The sequence below is a fragment of the Megalops cyprinoides genome, chromosome 21, assembly GCF_013368585.1.
Source record: "Megalops cyprinoides isolate fMegCyp1 chromosome 21, fMegCyp1.pri, whole genome shotgun sequence".
Classification (NCBI taxonomy): domain Eukaryota; kingdom Metazoa; phylum Chordata; class Actinopteri; order Elopiformes; family Megalopidae; genus Megalops; species Megalops cyprinoides.
The window spans coordinates 21,181,700-21,200,767 of NC_050603.1; the positions used below are offsets into that span (position 1 = coordinate 21,181,700).

At 41.6% G+C, this 19,068-nt stretch overlaps 2 protein-coding genes across 2 annotated transcripts in view; one reads left to right on the forward strand and one right to left on the reverse strand.

Moving 5' to 3' along the window:
* Positions 1-2,626, reverse strand: part of fam135b (family with sequence similarity 135 member B) — a 56,209-nt gene extending 53,583 nt beyond the window's left edge. Inside the window, exon 1 of the mRNA XM_036515832.1 lies at positions 2,596-2,626. The gene's annotated coding sequence lies outside the window, so the exon portion shown is untranslated. The remainder of the gene's footprint in view (positions 1-2,595) is intronic.
* A 5,936-nt stretch (positions 2,627-8,562) lies between these two features.
* Positions 8,563-19,068, forward strand: part of LOC118769199 (collagen alpha-3(IX) chain-like) — a 28,227-nt gene continuing 17,721 nt past the window's right edge. Inside the window, exons 1-6 of the mRNA XM_036516228.1 lie at positions 8,563-8,683; positions 11,987-12,058; positions 13,335-13,464; positions 15,404-15,800; positions 16,381-16,461; positions 18,169-18,186. Coding sequence (XP_036372121.1) covers positions 8,563-8,683; positions 11,987-12,058; positions 13,335-13,464; positions 15,404-15,800; positions 16,381-16,461; positions 18,169-18,186 — 819 coding nt within the window. The remainder of the gene's footprint in view (positions 8,684-11,986; positions 12,059-13,334; positions 13,465-15,403; positions 15,801-16,380; positions 16,462-18,168; positions 18,187-19,068) is intronic.

Below are 19,068 nucleotides of genomic sequence, written 5' to 3' on the forward strand. Positions count from 1 at the left end.
TCTCCATGGACATCCCAGGATTTTTTCTTGTAGAGAAATCTGTTATTGCCAATCCTGTTTAAGTAGTTTGCATACAATTTAAAATATTGAATGTGAACATCAACGTTGAATAATACAACTATGACTCAGACTAACTGCCTCTAGTGAAAAAAATCCTTTTTTTTTTATACACCTTTTTTTAGCTTAACCATATGTGCACTTAGCCATAAACTCTATGCATCCCTATTACTGACACACTGAACATATAGTTGCATAATCCATCTGGACATTATGCTGTCATACACTAAAATTAATCCCTACATTACCTCAAGCAAAATTCACCATACGCAGAACTGTATATAAAAGCTAATAATTGCAGTTGGATTTTACTTGCCATACAACATGTATGTTTACAAATCAGAGTATCATACACTTATCATACTACTTTACCTCATATTTTCAATCCCCTTGGTTTATGTACTGCTATTAGACTTAAATTTGAATGAACTTCAATCTAAAATGAACGTAAACCTAAATAGATTCCGCATAATAATACCAATTTGCCACTGAAGGTGCAGTGGCAAAAAAGATGTTCACCTCTTCAAACAGTGCCCTCATTGCAAAAGCTTCATTCATATGAAAGTCACTACATTTTCAGTCAAATTATTTTAAAACTTATTTAAGAGGGCTGATTCAGACAAATGGGCCAATGCATCATCAGTATAGTGGCCTGTTGATGTAGAAGGGCACTATTGATTTTCATGTAGAATGGCCTTTCCTGGCCCAAAGCAAAAAAACAGGGTTTTCTATCGAAGTAAGATGCAGAATGCATGGGAGATGCATAACTGTACAACTGCTCAGGTATATAAAGCTATTCCTTTGACTTATATATTCACTCACACACAGTGAATGTATATAGCAGAAGAAACCTGTTTATTTTGCATTTCGTGAGAGTTAGCATGAATCAGTTGGCAGCCACGGCAACTGTGTTGATGATTATAAATAAAGTAATTGTTCCTTTCTGGTACATTTAATCATATACCGGAGCACTGTTTTTTTTTTTGGTGGGGGGGGGGGGGGGTTGGGTTGCTGTTTGCGTTTCTTTACCTTCTCAAGACGTAGGTACACAAAGGATTTTCTCTGTTATTGGAATTCGGGTCTGTTCAGAATTTCTTGGGTAGTAAGCATGCAATTCATAGTTAAGCAGGTTTTGACATTCTTTGGCTGGACATGGGATCTGAGTTGCTGCGAGGGCCTGTATTAATCTCTGAAAGAGGCACACAGGGCTGGAACAATTCAGTAAATCTAACTTTAAAAAAAAAAAAAATCTCTTGCATGAAAACAATCCAGTCAGTCATGAGCTAACGGGTCATGAGATCGGGATAAAAAAAAAAAAATAAATCACAAGTTGTTTTCTCTTCCTTTCTTCCACCTCCATGGAAAGCACGAGAACTCAATCACACATACAGGTCACCTGATGTCACCCATCAAGAGCCAGCTCTGTGGCACCGTGTCTCTGCTAAAAAAGGAGAGGAGCTGATGCACCACTAATACTGCAAAAGAGCGACTGGCAAATTTAGCACAATCCAAATACCTGTGTTGCACACAAACTGTCTGAGGAAGGTTTGTACTGTACATTATTTGATTAGCTTGTGGAGCTTGTGGAACAGCTGTGGTGGTAAATTAAAGAACCCTAAATGGTTTCTAGATTTTGTACCTTGAGCATTTTAAGTTTAAGCATATATTTACTTTTACCTCTACTTAGGTAAGCACAGACAATAAAGCACACCTGAAAGTTGTTGAACATTGACCCTTGGCTCTCAAAAGTTGGCAGGCAGTCTGTCAGTGGTGTATTACATGCAACAGCAGTAGCAACTTTTCTGGTGAACAGCTGCTTCCATATAATTCGAGAAAGCTATGACCACTCATAAGATCTGGATAAGCTCAGGACGCATTTCAACCTAAGGGCTGACATTCTTCCAACAACTTTTGAACTCTCTCTGTCTTAACCTCAGCATGTTTTACTGTCAGAGATTATTTCATAATTTTACATATTGTACTATAAACAAGCATAACAATATGCTGTAATTAGTTTACATTCTGCCCACAATCATCATTACCGTAGCAAAGCTATTTAATAAAATAAATTAATGGAAATGCTATGATGGCTTTCCCAGGAGCTCTGAATTATTAGACTCCTGCAACTCACCATCAAACCAACAGAAACATAGACACATGATCATTTCACATGTTACCACATCTACCAAATCATTTTGTCATTTAACTGATGCTGTTATCTAAAGTAACTTGCAAAGTGCATCCAATAAAATGGCATTAAAGTCAAACATGTGTCAGTGCCAAACAGTTTTGAGACTAGTGCATACATGCTCCATACTTAACTGCAATGCAGTATACCATACAGTAAGACAACAACACAGTGTACCTAGCATAAGAGTGGCAATGTTAGCTGTAGTAAAACGTAAACATAGAGTAAAACTACACAAAAAGGGAGGGAGAGCTCATGTTTAGGCAGGGAGGCAGAGCTGCTCTCTGAAGAAGTGGGTCTGCAGGCTGATACAGAAGATTGCCAATTGCCATTCACACCACTGCTCTTACCGCTGTTGGAAGCTCGTTTCACCACTCCAGGGCCAGAGCAGACACAGGACTCATGTAGGATGGCTGGTTCAGCTACGAAGAGGAGGAGCCAGGCACCCTGTAGTTGCAAAAAGGAGTGGCCTGGCTGGTGTGTTGAGTCTGAGGATGAGACAGAATTAATTGTCATTTTACTGAATAGAAGAGCTTGAGCTCTCTTTTCCAGAACAGTATATGCCACTGTTACCAGGATGCAATTCCAAACATCAACATCAACCTATTCCACATAATTACATCTTACAGTAATTTAATAAGGCACAGATGACTTCAGTAGTTTGAAAATGAAAATAATTAAACACTCATTCTGACCACACACATCCCTCATGATCTGCAGATAAGGGCCCATCTGGAAGTTCTAAAATCATTTACATATTTAGCAGACCGGGAACTCAAATACTAGATTTTGTAATTGCTGTAATGTTAAATGAATGCCATTCTGTCACTCCTTGGTCCTCAGTCAACCTGCTTTGAAAATTATTTATTTTAAACTTGAAAATGAATGAAACTCAAATGTGTTTTCAATAGATGACCTTTCTAAACCTTAACTTTAACCTTACCTAAAGTTAAGGTTTAGAAATTTAGAAATATATTTTTAATATCTGTGTACTGTTCATGGCTATATTGATCTTTGCCACAAATTTTATTGTCAGAATCAGAAACCGAAAAAATAGAATTCTAAATTCTGCTTTGTCACCTGTACTAATAAATCTATGTCAGAAATATATGGGGAAAAATTATTATGCTGAGAAAATCTATTTTACCTGTGGCAAAAACAGATGTGGACTGGATCTTGACAAAAATCTTTTTGTTTTTCTTTTTACAAATAATAAAGCCAGATATAAATTACATTGCTTTTGATATTCCTGCTGTCAGCCAGGTAAAGCATACGTCGCCTCCGGGCAAATTTTAGTTGACACACATATTACACAAACAGTTCTTTGAAGGCACACAGGTAAGACTCAATGGTCTGTCTGGGTTTATGGACATGCATACCTGCACGCCTTTCCCTTTACTGAGAAGGGGGCAATTTAACCCACAAATCATATCACTGACACAGTCTAACAATACGCTTGATGACTGAAGGGTAGGTCTGTGGAATAGGTGAAATGAATGCTCAGATAAAGCATTTACTTCTTTGCTGATCTTTAAAGTGGATCGTGCATTTAAATGAAGAGTCAAAATAATGTTTTCTGATGTGTCATTATTCAGAGCGGCTGGGCCCCTCCCCGTTATGAAGCCAATTATTAGCAGAATAGCATACAGTGCATGCATGTTATTAAGGCGCTGTTAAAGAAAAAAAACACAGAGAAGGCCCTGGGGGCCTCGATCTCTTTTAAGTACTGGTAATAAAACTCAGCCACCACCTCCTCGACGACTTTTGGCCAATAGGGATTGGATGAACAAGTGAGGGTTGCGGCTGAAAAAGTTTATGTTGCCCCTGAAAAAGTTTCAGCATCTCCTGTTGCTGGTTCTTTTCGGTCGACTGCTGCATCACCATGACGGCTCCTTAGGAACGGGGGATTTCCTGTGTGCTGCGCCTTCCATCCCAGCTTCCCAAAGCTCTCCCACTAAAAACTGACCATTTTTCTTCTTTCCTGGGGGGAAAACATGGCACCCAACAGCTCTGGCATGCAAAGGTAAGTTGAGCATTCATTCAAACATATGTTTGGCAAAACGTGATTAAAATCTAATCAAGAGCTGCTAAAGAAATGAGTGGCCATACAGTGCTTGGAGCCATGGTAAAACTGCATGGATCTCAGGTTTAATGAGACACAGTTGCATGGCAAGAGATTGTGGCCACTTCTGTGGGACGTGCCCTGCTCTTTGTCCAGCCATTCATGGGTTCCTGAAAAAGCTGGGTTATTCCCTATTTGGATTAAGATCTACTGTGACATGACACAAATTGATCAATAGATGCACAAGAATCCAAAACTCAGTGAGCTACAGCATTATAACTATAGCATACTATAGCATATACTATAGCCAAGGCCACTTAAATATAAAAGCTGACAGAAATGTCCAACTTAGAAAACAACAAACTTCTAAAGACATATTTCTATTGATGTATTTATTTAATCTATTTATGCCATTGTTGTGTTAACTTAAATTAACTTAAAGGGCAGAATTAGAACTTAGTAAGTACATCAAGGATGTCTGTCATCAGTGTTTGTGACATATTTCTTCGTGAGAACATTATTTTCATATTATTTTTCACCTCAGTTAACATTACTGTTCTAAATATTCAACCATATGCTACCAGACTATAAATAGGGTTAGGGAAAGGTTATAGAGTCTGAGAGGCAACTGATTTCCTGGGCTCATTTATTTCCTTTAATACTAATTCTCTGGGCAGTGGCCAGGGCAATCCATAGCTCAGACAAAAACTGTCTCATTAAAACAATGCAGCTGTGGAATGGCAGCAAGATCCTGTTATTGCGCCACAATGAATTTTGAAAAAGCTTTGCTTCATGCCACTGTGAATGAATCCTTCGATTGCCAGCTATCACAATCCTTGGACGGGGAACCCTTAAATTTTTATTTTATTTTATTTTATTTTGAGAGAGAGAGAGACTAAATTTCATGCTCAGATTCGCTTCCCTCTCCAAATGAGGCGGCAGAATCGCGGCTGCTGTATAATATTCAGCTCTGCGTGGATTATGGGATGCGGCCGTGAGCCAAGATTTAGATAACACCGGAGTGTAATCTCCACCTCACGTGAGCTACAGAGGCCGTAAACCTGCCTCAGTTGCCCTGGGAAAAAAGGGAGGGAAGGGAAACGCAGTGATGTCGTCAGATTCAGGCCCCAGCTCTCACTCAACAGGACACTTAATTGCATTTTTGAAAGGATCACTCAGGCTCCTGTTGCCTGTGAATAGCCAGTGCATGCATGACACTCTGCTAAGTGCTTCATTGAAAGAGATGCATTGCATGGGGTCCACCACAAGCACTGTGCATCACATATTCACAGGCTGTGCTACGCAACACAAAAGGCGTGGCGACCTTGAACCACTCGCACTATCAGTGACACCCACATGGGGACCTACACAAAAAGAGCTCTGCCATGGACTTATTTACACCCCCCCCAAAGATTCATCCCAGACCAATTTACTATCTTAAAATATTAACGTATGAATTAATATGACTGACGTGCTTAATTTGTAAGCCCGGGTAAAGCGCACACCAACAGGGATCCAGTTGGTGTAATTAAGACAAACGACTCCATAGAAGTGAAGCCAAGAGCTCTGGCTCAGACGCTACGCCAGCACTCTTGAGGGGACAGAGCCATCTGTGTGACAGAACCAGTCACACCAGAGGCACAGACCGCCATAAGAAAACCATTTGGAGTTCGGTATTTATAGCGTGCGCCTTGTGCAAGTGCACAAGAAACAAAAAGTAAAGCGATTTGAAAAGTAAATGGAAGAGGTGTTTGAAATTCTGGCGTGCTTTCATTTTCACCCCATTCTTTCCAGTGAAGGACTCCCCAGACTCAGTTAAACACAGTCTGAGTCTGACTCAGAAGAACATTCACATTTCAGGGAACAAGTGGAACAATCGTGCTCTGTTCAGGACAGTTTACTGTAGGTCCCCCAGTGAGGAAGCCATCTTCACATCTCTGAGTATCAAGACAGCATCAAAGGCAGGATTAAACCCGCATAAGTTTTGAGATCGAAGAGTACAGTGGGTTTTCTCACAAGTTATTATGAGGACTGTTAGATGGAGAATCCGACGGGAAAAACAAGAGGCATTCCAGTTCACCGAACCCTGATAATGAAATCAAGATGCCGTCCTCCGTGCTCGAATTCATTGGAAATCCCTGCAAGGCAGACACTTCTGACTTCATCAGGGTGTTAAAGCTGCACTTTCCTGTATACTGAAATGCAGGCTGTCATGGTCAAATGGGACACAAAACTGGTCAGCAATTTACCAAAAGGATAACCACGCCTATTATAATCAGTGACTGTGTAACCTTGAGCTGTGAATGAAACAGCATAGGGGGTACTTAGCGTTAACATCTGCTGTGTTAGTAGATACTGCATGTGGACACTGTAAGTGGCTTTGAGGGATGATTTAAATGGCCACTTAATCTTTGGAAGGACATTATGGTGGAGAACAATTCCAAATTAATGCAATGCCAGTGTTTCACACCCTCTACACCCTCTGTCTTGCTCTCTCATACACACACGCCCACACACACACACACACACACACACACACACTTAGGCTGAGAATAGAAGTACCACCAATGTCACACATTTATTACAGATAGAAATATCTTCCCTGAGCAAACAGCCCATTTAAGAGGTATAATCAGCGTAACTCGTTCTAACTCTACTCTGACCTGACATTCCCTTCCAGCAGCGATTACAGATCGAGGTGCGAGAAAGGAGAAAACAATTATCCAAGTCCCTGCTGTGTACTGTGATCTACAGTGCGTCCTGGGCCTGACATTCAGAACCCCTCAAATTTACCATGTGACCCCCACCTGCCTAATGGATTGGCTGGCAAAGATAAACAGCCAGCCCTTAACGGACAGGGCAACTGACTCTATAGTGGAGGGCAAATAGGGGTAGCCATTAACTCCCCCTCACCCCCGAGGACAGGGTGTGCCGGGTGAGGCAATTCCTCCAAACCATCAACCCCCTCTAGCGCTCTTAGCTCCCCCGATCTCCCCAGCTGCGGGCTTCATGAACACAGCGACAAAGGGGGCTGTTGTAATCGCAGAGGCGAGGCGGCAGGCAGCGTGGCCCACCGCACGCAGAACAGAGCGTGCAAGGGGACCTGAGGTGACAGCGAATTATTGCAGCGATGTTATACAGCGCTGGCCCGGGGCCAGCATGGAAGACGCGCCTGCTGCTGCTACCACTTCCTGCTTTTACCAAATTAGGAGCCGCCGCATTGTTCACCAACGCGCCAAGGAGGATGGAGGAGAGCAAAGGCTTTTACCAGACCTCGGCACTTCCTGTTATTCTCACTGCATCCCCTCCGTCATCGCGGCTTCGTGCCCTAAGAACAGGAGCTAAAGCGGCCACGAACAAAGCAATGCGTCCGTTTACATCAGCCTCAAACAAACACTTTTGCTCCAGCATAAAGCTGATTTGCATGTAAATATGATTTTTTATGATAGTATTTGTCTCATCACTGTATTTCATCACGGCCCAGCTGAGATCGACACATCTCCCCTACCACTACCATATTCAGGTGAACCGTAACTTCATGGAAAGCAGAATGCAGAAGATGTGGTACCAAGCTGGCTGAGTTATGTATTTAGAAAAGAAATTTGTACACCAGATTGTTCTGTCTAATTTTTTACCTCATGAATAAACATGTTATGAGTGAGCGAGAGAGGAATCTTTCTGTTTTCGAAATTTTTGAAACAGTTTTTGCTCCTTACATCAAAACCGTCCTTTTTGCGTAAAAAATAAAAACCCTGTTGACCTAGATTTTTCTTGTTTTATTCATTTTATTCGAGTGTAACGTAGATACCTACATTGTTTAGAAACTTGGGTGACTTCTCAAGGTTCATGAATAATTCATTTAAATGATGTTTTATCCCGATGAGCAGGATGGGAAACATTTGAATCTGGTGGAGGTTCACTTGAAGGACACCTTGGCCTATTGTCTGAAACAAATTATCAGTAGTTTGCCTTACGGTTATTTGGTACAAACTGTATATTTAATCAGAGATTGCATACTGAGTTTCCTGGGGAAAAAAGAAATGGAATGAAAACCTGGGAAATTGTGTAGCTCAATATGCTGGGCCAAGGACATACCAGTAAAACAACTGCCTCAAGAACATTGAGTTATAAATCCTTTGTAAGACCAAATGATTTCAACCAGTTTTGTTTTCCTATAGAACCACATAGGGTGAATTTTAAGTAACACAGAATTCAGTTCTCAGATGTTTATTTATAGAACACTCTGTATTTGGTCATGGTTTTGATGTTCAACGATGTTCTTCTTCGCAGGAGACGACCGAGACGTCATTTTAGGCCTCTGCTCTTCCCGGCTTGTGTGGCCCTCCTCTCGTTACTCTGCACTCCAGCACTGGGGCGTAAGTACGCAGCCACCTTCAACTGTGTGATCGATATTCTAATGTTTTAGATTCACCGTTCGTCCACCTTTCCCTCAGAAAGTGCCTCGTGTTTGCCTGCTCACAAGAGAGGGGTGTCCTTTCAGTATTTTAGTTCAGCACATTTTGCAAACGTAATGAAACAGGATAATTGCACAGTTTTCTTGGGGGTAGTTTCCATGCCACTATTGCCTTCCTCTTGTACAAAACTGCACCAGAAAATGATATCAGGAAATTTGGTCAGCTTCAGTCAGCTTTTATACATATGAAAGAATATGTGTCTTTCTGGAACATCTAAACCATCAGAGCACAGCTTTTCTTGTTGGCAACATTCGTGTGAGTCCTTTGATGCATGAACATTAGATTCAGTGGTATTGGCAATTACATCACACTTATATAAGAGGGATTAAACCAAATAACTATCACCACCTTTGCAGTTTGCTGATACTCTATTTTCCATGTGTTCACATATGTAAATGTGCATATGTATGTGTATGTAAGCTGTGATGTGAGGTATGCTCAGCAGAACATACTAGACTTCCTCAAAAGAAAGCAGTTAATAATTAACAACAGATATATTATTGTAGTAATATGATTAATAATAATAGTTTCTAATAATAGTAATATGTATGTTAGTAACATGACATTTATGATTGTTGTAATATGTGGTTCAAAGTTCTTACATATGATTTTAGAAGCAAGTTTTTTAAAGTTTTTTTTTTTTTTTTAAACATTACATTACATTCATTTATCAGACATTCTTATCCAGAGCAACTTCCAGCACAAGAGAACAGAAGTGTATCCATCCAGAATAAATGAGCGAGTGTCATTCTAGGCTAACAACACACCCAGACCAGTGAGTGTGAGCATAAAACAGTTCAAGTACTACCACAAGTTTGCTTGTGCTAACCTGAAACTAGACAGCTTAGAAAACTAAGTGAAGTCAAGGACTGTCATCAGTCACTAGATCACAGTATCCATTTTTGGAACAAATGATGCCATTGCATGTAGCATTGTATTCTTGTTGTCATTTTGCATTGTCTAAACTACAGCAAATAGTAAATACGTTGAAATTGTGACCTTTCACTGAGCGGGCCCATGGCATTTCTGTTGCAGCGGGAGCGAGTCTGGTACATTTGGTCCAAGGATGAGCTCCCTTTGATGAATAGTGAACAGAGGGTATAGGGTACAGCTGTCAAACGTGGAGAAATGCTACGTCTGCACCTCGCCAAGTTTATGCACCACCGCAGCGGGTGCAGGTAACCGCAGCCTAGCGGGAGGCCCACGTGTTTGCAGTTGCAGTTACCCGCAAACCACAACCTCACTCCTAATTAGCTGACTCAGACGCAGTAATTAACTCCAAAATGCTGGCCGTCGTTAAGAGACCACCGATTTTACATGTTATCGTAAAAAGCTGCCATTCATCTTTATTTGCTCATAAGAGATATCGCATCTGGAGAGCAGAAAGCGCAAACTGGTCTTATGATGGAAAAATCTTATTAGCTCTGTCCTATGCCGTAGAGACTTGGGCATTGCTATATCTCATATGCTTATATTTAGTATTCATTAATACGTGCTTGATAAATTGCACGTATCTCATGGAAAATCATAAATGAACCATACAAGATTGATTGGAACAATAATTCAGAATTATATCCATATATATTTGTACATAATGATCTAATATGAGCCATAAAATCTCTTCTTGAATCCATGTGACATCAGTTGCTGTATGCGGGAAACCATAGCAGGAAAACAGATGAAACTTTAAAGCCTGTGGGTCATGTGTTCAAGTTTTGCATTTTTCTTTGTAATTCCTGACGTCCAATATCAAAGTTAAAAACGCCAGTTGCATCTTGACTGTTCGAAAGACACACTGATGTAGTAACGTTTCCTGGGTGCAGGAGAAACGTGTGAAACAACTGTGATGTTTCCATTGTGTGAGAGCGTGAAGGAATGAGAGCAGGGCCCTACTCTCATATTTTCTGCTGCATCGCAAACGCAGCTCTTACACTGTGCATTCACACAGCAGAGATGGGCTGTGTTGAGCTTTGGGGTGCATGCCAGATGGCACAGAGGAGCAGTTGTTGGGGAACTAGGCTAGTAACCAGATTGCCACAGGTTCAAATTTTGAGCATGGAACAGTATTTACAGCAAATCCCTGATCAAGTTGCTCAACCTGAGTTGTGCCAGTAATAATAACGACTATAACTATCATGACTATCATCATCATCACATGGACGAGAATGGCTACCTTTCATGGGTGCGACTTTATCAATTATGATTAACACGTTTTTTTTTTTATGTTATTTTGAGCACTTCGTTGTCATGTGCATTTTCACGCATGGCTAACATCAGGAGAACACACACACCTATGAAGCCACTGTGGTTTTGCATATCCAGGGCCATGTTGCCCTAGAAAAACAAACTCATTTCTGAAAGACGAAATAAGAAATGTCCACGGAAATGTAGACGCACAACAAAAAGTATGTGCTCACTCCGGGTAAATCACCTGTGCAACAAAAGCGGCGTGTGTAAAATTGAAAGTGCCAAGAAATGAGCGATTGCCCTTAAAAATTTGCTTCGCAGCAAGGGTTATTCTTCAATAAATCACGGGCAGATTAATATACAGGAAAGAGGCTCGCTTGTCGGCGTGACCTTCTGAGAAACTGTCGAACGAGCGTGAGGAATGCAGCCCAGGTCTTAACTTCGGCGAGGAGCGTCACCTGAAAACACTGCCGTATTCGTCCAAGTTGTTCTCCCCGCCGTAAATCTTCGGAGCGCTGGTGCATAATTAAAAAGCATCCAGGGCACATTTTCTTTGCTCAAAGTATCCTTCAGTAAACAGATTACATGTTGCCCTGAGAATAATAGCCATCAAAGATGGAGCAGGGCCTGTGAGTGTAACATGCAGTTAGAAGTAGTCACACCGTCGCTCGCAAAATTATTGGCATTTGGGAAAATATGAGACAGCACCTTCTTCTTCTCTTTCACCTTGAACGCATTTTGCATTACCCTGTAATGGCACCACGGGTTCATTCCTGTAACTTTGGGGGACCAGATGTCTGTGGGATATTACAGTCAATGCAGGCTCTGTGGCTGGAAGCGGTCATACAGTATGCACTGTTGTGTTGTCTGTGCCAGTCAGTTAAAGAACAGAGTGCTCATTACACTGTCCAGCCTCACGGCTTTAACATCTGTCATTGTCAGTCTGATGCCTTGCAGCAAGGGCCTACAGTGAACATGCGTCATTAAAGTGCTGTCATTTGCTTTTCTGTCTTCCAGAGCTGGATCTCAACCGATTAGATGGGGACACGGTATGCCCCACAATGAGAAATGGACAAGATGACCTTCCAGGTAAAACATTGGGACATGGTAATATATTTTATTCTGTGTCACATTTAAGAATGGCTGATAGAACACAATGACCACAGTACCTTCATCTTCAGCTAATACACCATTGAACCAATTTTGACGTTACTTGTGTCATATGTTTTAATAAAGTAATGTTATAGCTTTTATTCGTTCATGGCATCCAAGTGAGTATAAGTAATACTTTATGTGTGAGCATCCTTGTGATATAGTGGTTAGGTATTGATGTCTTACCTAGTAATGTTTTTGAATGCTGGGTGGGACACAGTTGATTTGACTTTCAATAAAGTATTTAACCCGAAATTCATCAGGAAAAATATCCATCTGTATAAATTTACACATTGAAAATAATTGTAAGCCACAGTATGTGAGGTGCCCTGGATAAAGATGCTAAGCAAAAGCTAAGCAAATGATGTTATTTTGACTAAAGAAAAGAGTGCTGCATTACCTATGGAGTGACACTCTCTATATCCCTCACTATTGACACCAAACTCTTTACCAATGGCAGTGAGGTTTAATTATAAACAGTTTTAGTGTGTTTTACGGATCCTTTCTCACAGACATAGACAAAGAGATAGATAAAGTGCGCTTTTATCTGATTACGATTTAAGATATGTTGTCACAGATTTAAATTAAAACCAACCCTATTTGTTCATTTCAGGGAGCTATTCTGATTCAGCTCACAAGATCCCTAACAAAGCGAAAAAGAGACCACCATTAAGCAGTTTTTTAATTTTATTTCTTGGGCATGGAAGGGTTATTAACCTTGTTACAACCTTGTCGGATCTTAAAATCTTAAGTAAGGCAAATAAAAACATTCCACTTAAGGCTGCCAAATTGTGAGCGGCGAGGAACATTTCTGACTCAGCAAAGGCGTTAATTGTGCGAGAATGCCCTGCATGAAAAAGATCCCTCTTCCCTCCGCTTCAGTCCCACTTCCCATGTTTAATTCCACCGAATTCTGAGGACGTAAGCTGATTCCACCCCATAAAAGAAAAGGCTTAGTGAAGGCTGAGTTTCCACACATCACCGTTTGTTGGAAGAAATGAAAATGATTACCGCATTACAAACCTCAAAATTAAATCACTCCACAGTGGGTGGGAGTGAAAACATGATCCGTCGAAAGTAAGCAGAATGAGCGAAGACCCAGACGCTGGGCTAATATGAGACGACCGCTAATGCCATTGTTTACGCGGACAGTGCAAGGCAAGTGGGAATGAAGTCAAAGTTCCTCATTTTTGGGGGGGGGTTTCTTTTGAAGGTTTCGATCTGATCACCCAGTTCCAGCTGGACGTCATCCCGCTGAAAGGGGTGCGGAAGGTGGAAGGCTCGACGGCTCTTCAGGTGGCGTACCGGCTCGATAGGGAGGCCAATTTTCAAATTCCAACGAGGTAAGCAGAAACAGCGCAAGGGCTGCCTTCCGCAGGTGTTCCATTATTACAGGTCTGGGGCAGGTGTTGCTCCAAAAAAACAGCCTGTTATTGGCAGAGAAGACAAGCCCAAACCCATTTGGTATCTCTCACAGTGGAGGCGGGCACACAGACCCCCCTCTTCGCCATTTTTATTTTTTTAGAACATGACCAGACATATTGCATTCTTGGATTTTATTTTTTATTTTTTTTTTTTTTGCTTGTTAAAAAGAATCAGAGGTGGCAGGTGATGACAGTTTGCTTCTTGTTAGGGGAACCATTGCTCTTATGTTTCAATTTATCATGTCCCAGGGTTCCTTTACGTATAGAGTACTGAACAATACAAATAGATCCATATATTTGGACACTTATGTGCCGTTAATGCTTATATTATAGTGAATGGCCAGTTGGCCTTCGGTCACTTCAATAAACGTTATCATCATCATTTTACAGTAAAAAAAAAATTTAAAACATTACAAAACATGTAGCCTACAGTCTAAATCCTAAACTTTAACAGCTGAGACACTATTACGTGTGCATCCACCCCCCTGTATGACTTGCTGCCTAGTGGGTGCCCTAGGCTAACCTTTGGCATAAGCAGGGTTCTGCCTTAACAGTGTGTTTCCCTGTAAACTGCCAAAGGAACTAAAATTCTCATGAATATGCCACTGATTCAAGCCTTAGAGTCTTGGGAGCTTGAAACATGAGCAGACCTCACCTTGCCCCCCTCTGTTATCCCGGGGTCTGTTTGGACGGTGTAGCGAGCGGCCGTAATTGAAGCGCGCCCGTGCCCCTGCGTACCCCCAGACAATAAGCTCCAGCCCTGCTGGGCGAGCTGAATGCGTTCTTCCAGCGGAATCCCAGGGCGCCCACCGTGCGGCCTTCGTCTGCTTTATTGGGTTACAGGAAACTCCTTTCTTTATTGCCTCCCCTTGATCCATTTACAAGACGGTAAAAGCAAGGCTGCAGCATCCATCTATAAATACACCACCCATCGAGACCCTGGCTTGTTAACAAACAGCAAGCGGTGGGCTGGAGAGAAACCCATGCTGTCAGGACAATTTAATTGATTCGTTCTGCTGAGTGCGGAGTCGCCACGTGCTGATCTTGATTTATTACATAATTGCGAATGAAAGCGTCGCTGTTCGTTTGAAATAACAATACGTAGCTCGCATGCGTGCTTGCACGCACAGCAAATGGGGGGGGAAAGAAGCTTTGAACATTAAAGCCTTGGTTTGGATTAATGTTTCATTCATGATTACATTATGGGATGGGCCTTGGGGACATTAGGTAACCTACAGAGGTTGTTTCGCTCAAGGCGCTTATGCACTGTAGCACACTCCCTCCTTGTGAACATGTATGCTCTTGCCTATCAGACAGACAGCATTTAAAATTAAAATGCCACCCAAGATGCTCCTCTACCCCACTGCAATGATATTTCATGGCAGTTATTAGTTGTTAGTGTGAATGTGTGTGTGTGTGTGTGTGTGTGTGGGGGGAGACCGTCTGTATCTGTATGTATATCAGTATATGCTATGTGTGTGGAAAGTCCTGGCAGCTGTTGTGTTTTGCTCTCAAAGATATGCTTGATGCTGAGGCACCTCCAGAACAGTATACCCTGTTGACTTCATTAACTGCAGATAAGAGTAATGCCTTGGAGTTAGGTGTCAAAATACAGGCTTTCGTGGTGGTGGGGATTAGACCAAGGGCCAGTGATTATCCACTGAGGTTATTCTCTACTCTATCTAATCACATAGTTTCTACACCTCACTTTCACTATGTATTTACACCACTTCCCCAGGTCTTTCTGGGTGGGGATGATTGAATTTTTTTTGACAGCTACGTTTTTGTAACTGACTAAAAGACCCAAAGTCAGGTCAGTTAAGGCAAATGGTTTTACACTCCTACCCTCCCTTTTCAGGCTGAACTTCCCCCGGGGATTTCCAGAGGAGTACTCCTTCATGGCCACCTTCCGCATGATCAAGAACACGGTCAACAAGGTGTGGAACGTCTGGCAGGTGGTGGACGAGGACGGGAGCAAGCAGGCGGGGCTCAGGCTCAACGGTGACCAGCAGGCCCTGGAGTTCTTCCTCATCGGGATGGACGGCACCGTGCAGACGGTCACCTTCCCGGGCCTCTCCGTCCTCTTCAATACCAAGTGGCACAAGGTCATGGTGGGCGTGGAGAGGGACCAGGTCACCCTGTACGTGGACTGCCAGCCCGTCAACAGCAAGCCCATCAAGGGCAAAGGTCCCGTCAACACAGAGGGGGACACCCTGATCGGGAGGCTAGACGCCGACCCCAACACCTCTGTGGTGGTGAGCCCCTGAACCTTTGCAAACAAAATGGCTGCAGAGATTTTCTAAGACAATGAGAATGAATGCTTTTCTATAAAATGAATGAATGAATGGATGAATGAAACATCAGTCATACATATGTTTCTTTAAATCAAATTTGTACACTGTCTGCAATGTCATCCATTTTTAATTATTAATTCAGCAATGTTGTATCATTTGTGTTGGTTACTGAAGGAGGGAAGCTGCATTTCAATTATTTTTTATGGCAATATTTATATTTGGCTTAATATTCCAATTGAATTTATATAACTTCCACAGGAATGTACTGTACATGGGAGAGAAATGTAAGACAGGAGAAAATGACCTTTTTAATTCAACTATTTTATTAGTGATTTATCTGTGATTTATCCGTGTGTGTGTGTGTGTGTGTGTGTGTGTGTATGTTTTTAAACATCTGGATCTCAACCTATTTCAACCCTTCTCCAATTTCAGCAGTGCTTCTCTTCTCAGACTGGGAGCCACTTCTCTAGCTCACAAATGGGGCATGCTGGAAAAACCATTGGGGGTTCAATTAAATTATTTTGCCCTTTTTGTTCTACAGTTTGAACTTCAGTGGATGTTGATTCACTGTGACCCTAAGAGGGCTGAGAGAGAGAGCTGCTCCGAGCTGCCCCAGACTGAGGTAAACCCCTCTGCAACACTCAATCAGTACTAATCAATACTAATCAGCATTTATCAAAGGCTTTGTTCATTGGAAAAAAAATTAAACAGTTAAAGATTTCTACCTGGGTTCTACAAACCCACTGAATAGGAAGTTACGGTGTTGCTTTCATATGAAATAGAATTATGAGACTCACTTTTACTTTTAGAATATATTAAAACAGCACTAAAATCTCTTACATATTCAACCTTGAGCTTGAGGACCTAAGGGCTGCAGTTGAATTTAAACTCCCCCAAAAGCAACCTCTTGAATGCAGCACAAGTACTGGAGTGCTTGCGAAGCACTGATCATCTTGACGTGCTAGAGACTGGCCACTGTGGCTCCTCTCAGCCTCCAGTCTCACCAGTGCACTTCTGAGTGAGCCAGAGGTCTTTAAGAGCACTGTTGCACCTGTTCTCAGTGACACTCTAATGTGTCAGCGTGAATAAGATGTTACCATGTGGGGAAACATGGGAAGGGAGATTTCATGTTGTTACCACTGCATGAGAGCATGATTTAATGAGCTACGGGACACCTCTGCATCTGTTCCTCTGTCTCTTTGATTTCGGTACGTGATGAATAATCAGCTCCCGGCCCTGTGTTTCATTACTGCAATTCAAAAGAATAAAAGGGGAACTCTGCCAAAAAAAATTAAGAATACAGTTTTTCAACTGGAGACAAAGGCCTCTTTCAGTTCAAGCTAACCACTTGCATCGTCCCTCTGAGTAACATGTATTGTACAGTTTTTTTGTTATGGTTGTTTATTACACAAGGTTTATAGTTAATTTCAGTAAACCATCGATGCAGTTAGGCTGAAGAGAGCTTGAACAGAATCTGCAAAGGACCAGCACAGATCTTCGAAGTCTTATTTTGTTTGGGTGGGTGAACAGCAGGGTGAAATGAACCATCCAGGTGATTTACAGATCAGTGAATCTGTTGTGCTTTGTGTCAAGGTGACACAGACACATTGCTTCTGTTCCGTTATGCTAGGTTTGATTCGAAACAGGAGCAGAAGGAATAACAAGTAACGTGGAGAATACAGTAAAATTATTACTACTATATTTTTTGGCGGAGTTCTTCTGAACAACCAGATCCAAGTGCGTATGAGATTAAAGAAAATCATACGAACATTCTGAACTTGCTTGGCAATGTTGCTAAATATGTGAGAGAAACATTTTATTGTTGAAATGCATTCTGGGAAGAATGTAGTGACACGTGAAAGTCACTTACAACAGGAGCTTACGACATACATGACAGATCTGTCATAAGGTGACAGGCAGGCAGTTGATGTAAGGCATCGTGTCACTTGGTCATAGTGTGTATAATATGGAATGTGACAAGCTACCATGCCAATGTGTATTACTACATGCTTCACAGAGGAGTCAGCTCATTTGCCTGAGCTGTCATGGCATGTGTTAATGTTAAGCGTTATGTCATGCTTATGTCAGATAGGCCTCCTGTAGGAATATGACGTTCAAATAAAGGGCCACCCCTTTCCCTGCTTAATTGACCTTTTTCAATGAAAGTTCTGAACTGGGTCTGTATGTTGGGCTTTGTTTTATAAAAGCATGTTGTCCTCCCAGCTACTGAATTGTTTTGAACAGGTGTGCTTCTGGCATTCTTGGTGGAGGGTGTGACAATTTTTTTTACTAACTCTGCATTTCTCTCATTTTTTTCCTGCTTCTTCAGATGTTTCCCAATGCTGAGGTATTTATTCTTTCATTTACACCTGCCTCTTTTTCTTGTGTGTTTTATAGGCAAATAATCTGCTCCCTGCTTCGTTCTAGACTCACAAAAGTCTTTTACTCGTCAGTAGGAATGTTGCAGATAACTGATACGATGCCCCAGTTCAGAAGAGTTGTATGTTGCATGTATGACTGACCGTATGTGAGGTATTTCTATCGTTTGAAACCACTGCCAGCATAATACCAAACTGCCTGCATAGGTGTATAATAAGTATTGTTTTCAATCCACAGGCTGAGCTGCTTGTATGATTTAGAAAGTCTTGTATTAGTTACAGTTCAGAGAAGTAGAGCTCAGAAAATAAATTCACTGCTTTTCATAGATGTGTAACAGCCCACAACAAAAATGTGTATCCATTACAAAGCAGCACTATGGCACCGACTGCAAAAATATGAGCCCCTAGTAGTTCTTTTGGCCACCATTCAACACAGTAGTTTGTAAGACATTGCTTATGATTTTATACCTTATCGGGTTACAGGTAATTTAAGTGAGAGGTCCCTTGGGGTGGCTGAGAAGTGGAGATTATACTTGGTTGGACTGTAAATGTCTTGTAAGGGAAAAAATGCTGTGCAATGTCAAGACAAAGAAAAAGCTGAGTATGCTCACAGAGGGGAACAGAGTTAGAATTCTTATTAGGAAACCATCATCTTTTCATGCACAAACAATTTGGTATAATACCGAAACCTGACTGCATGCCAAGCTGTTCTGTTCAATTAAAAAATGTATAGAGCAACAGGCTCCATGTTTACAACCCCTACCTGAAACAATAAAAGACAGTTGAAGAGTATACCCAGAGATGCTCATTAATCTAAATCAAGACCTGACCTGTCAATTCTTAAAATGTGT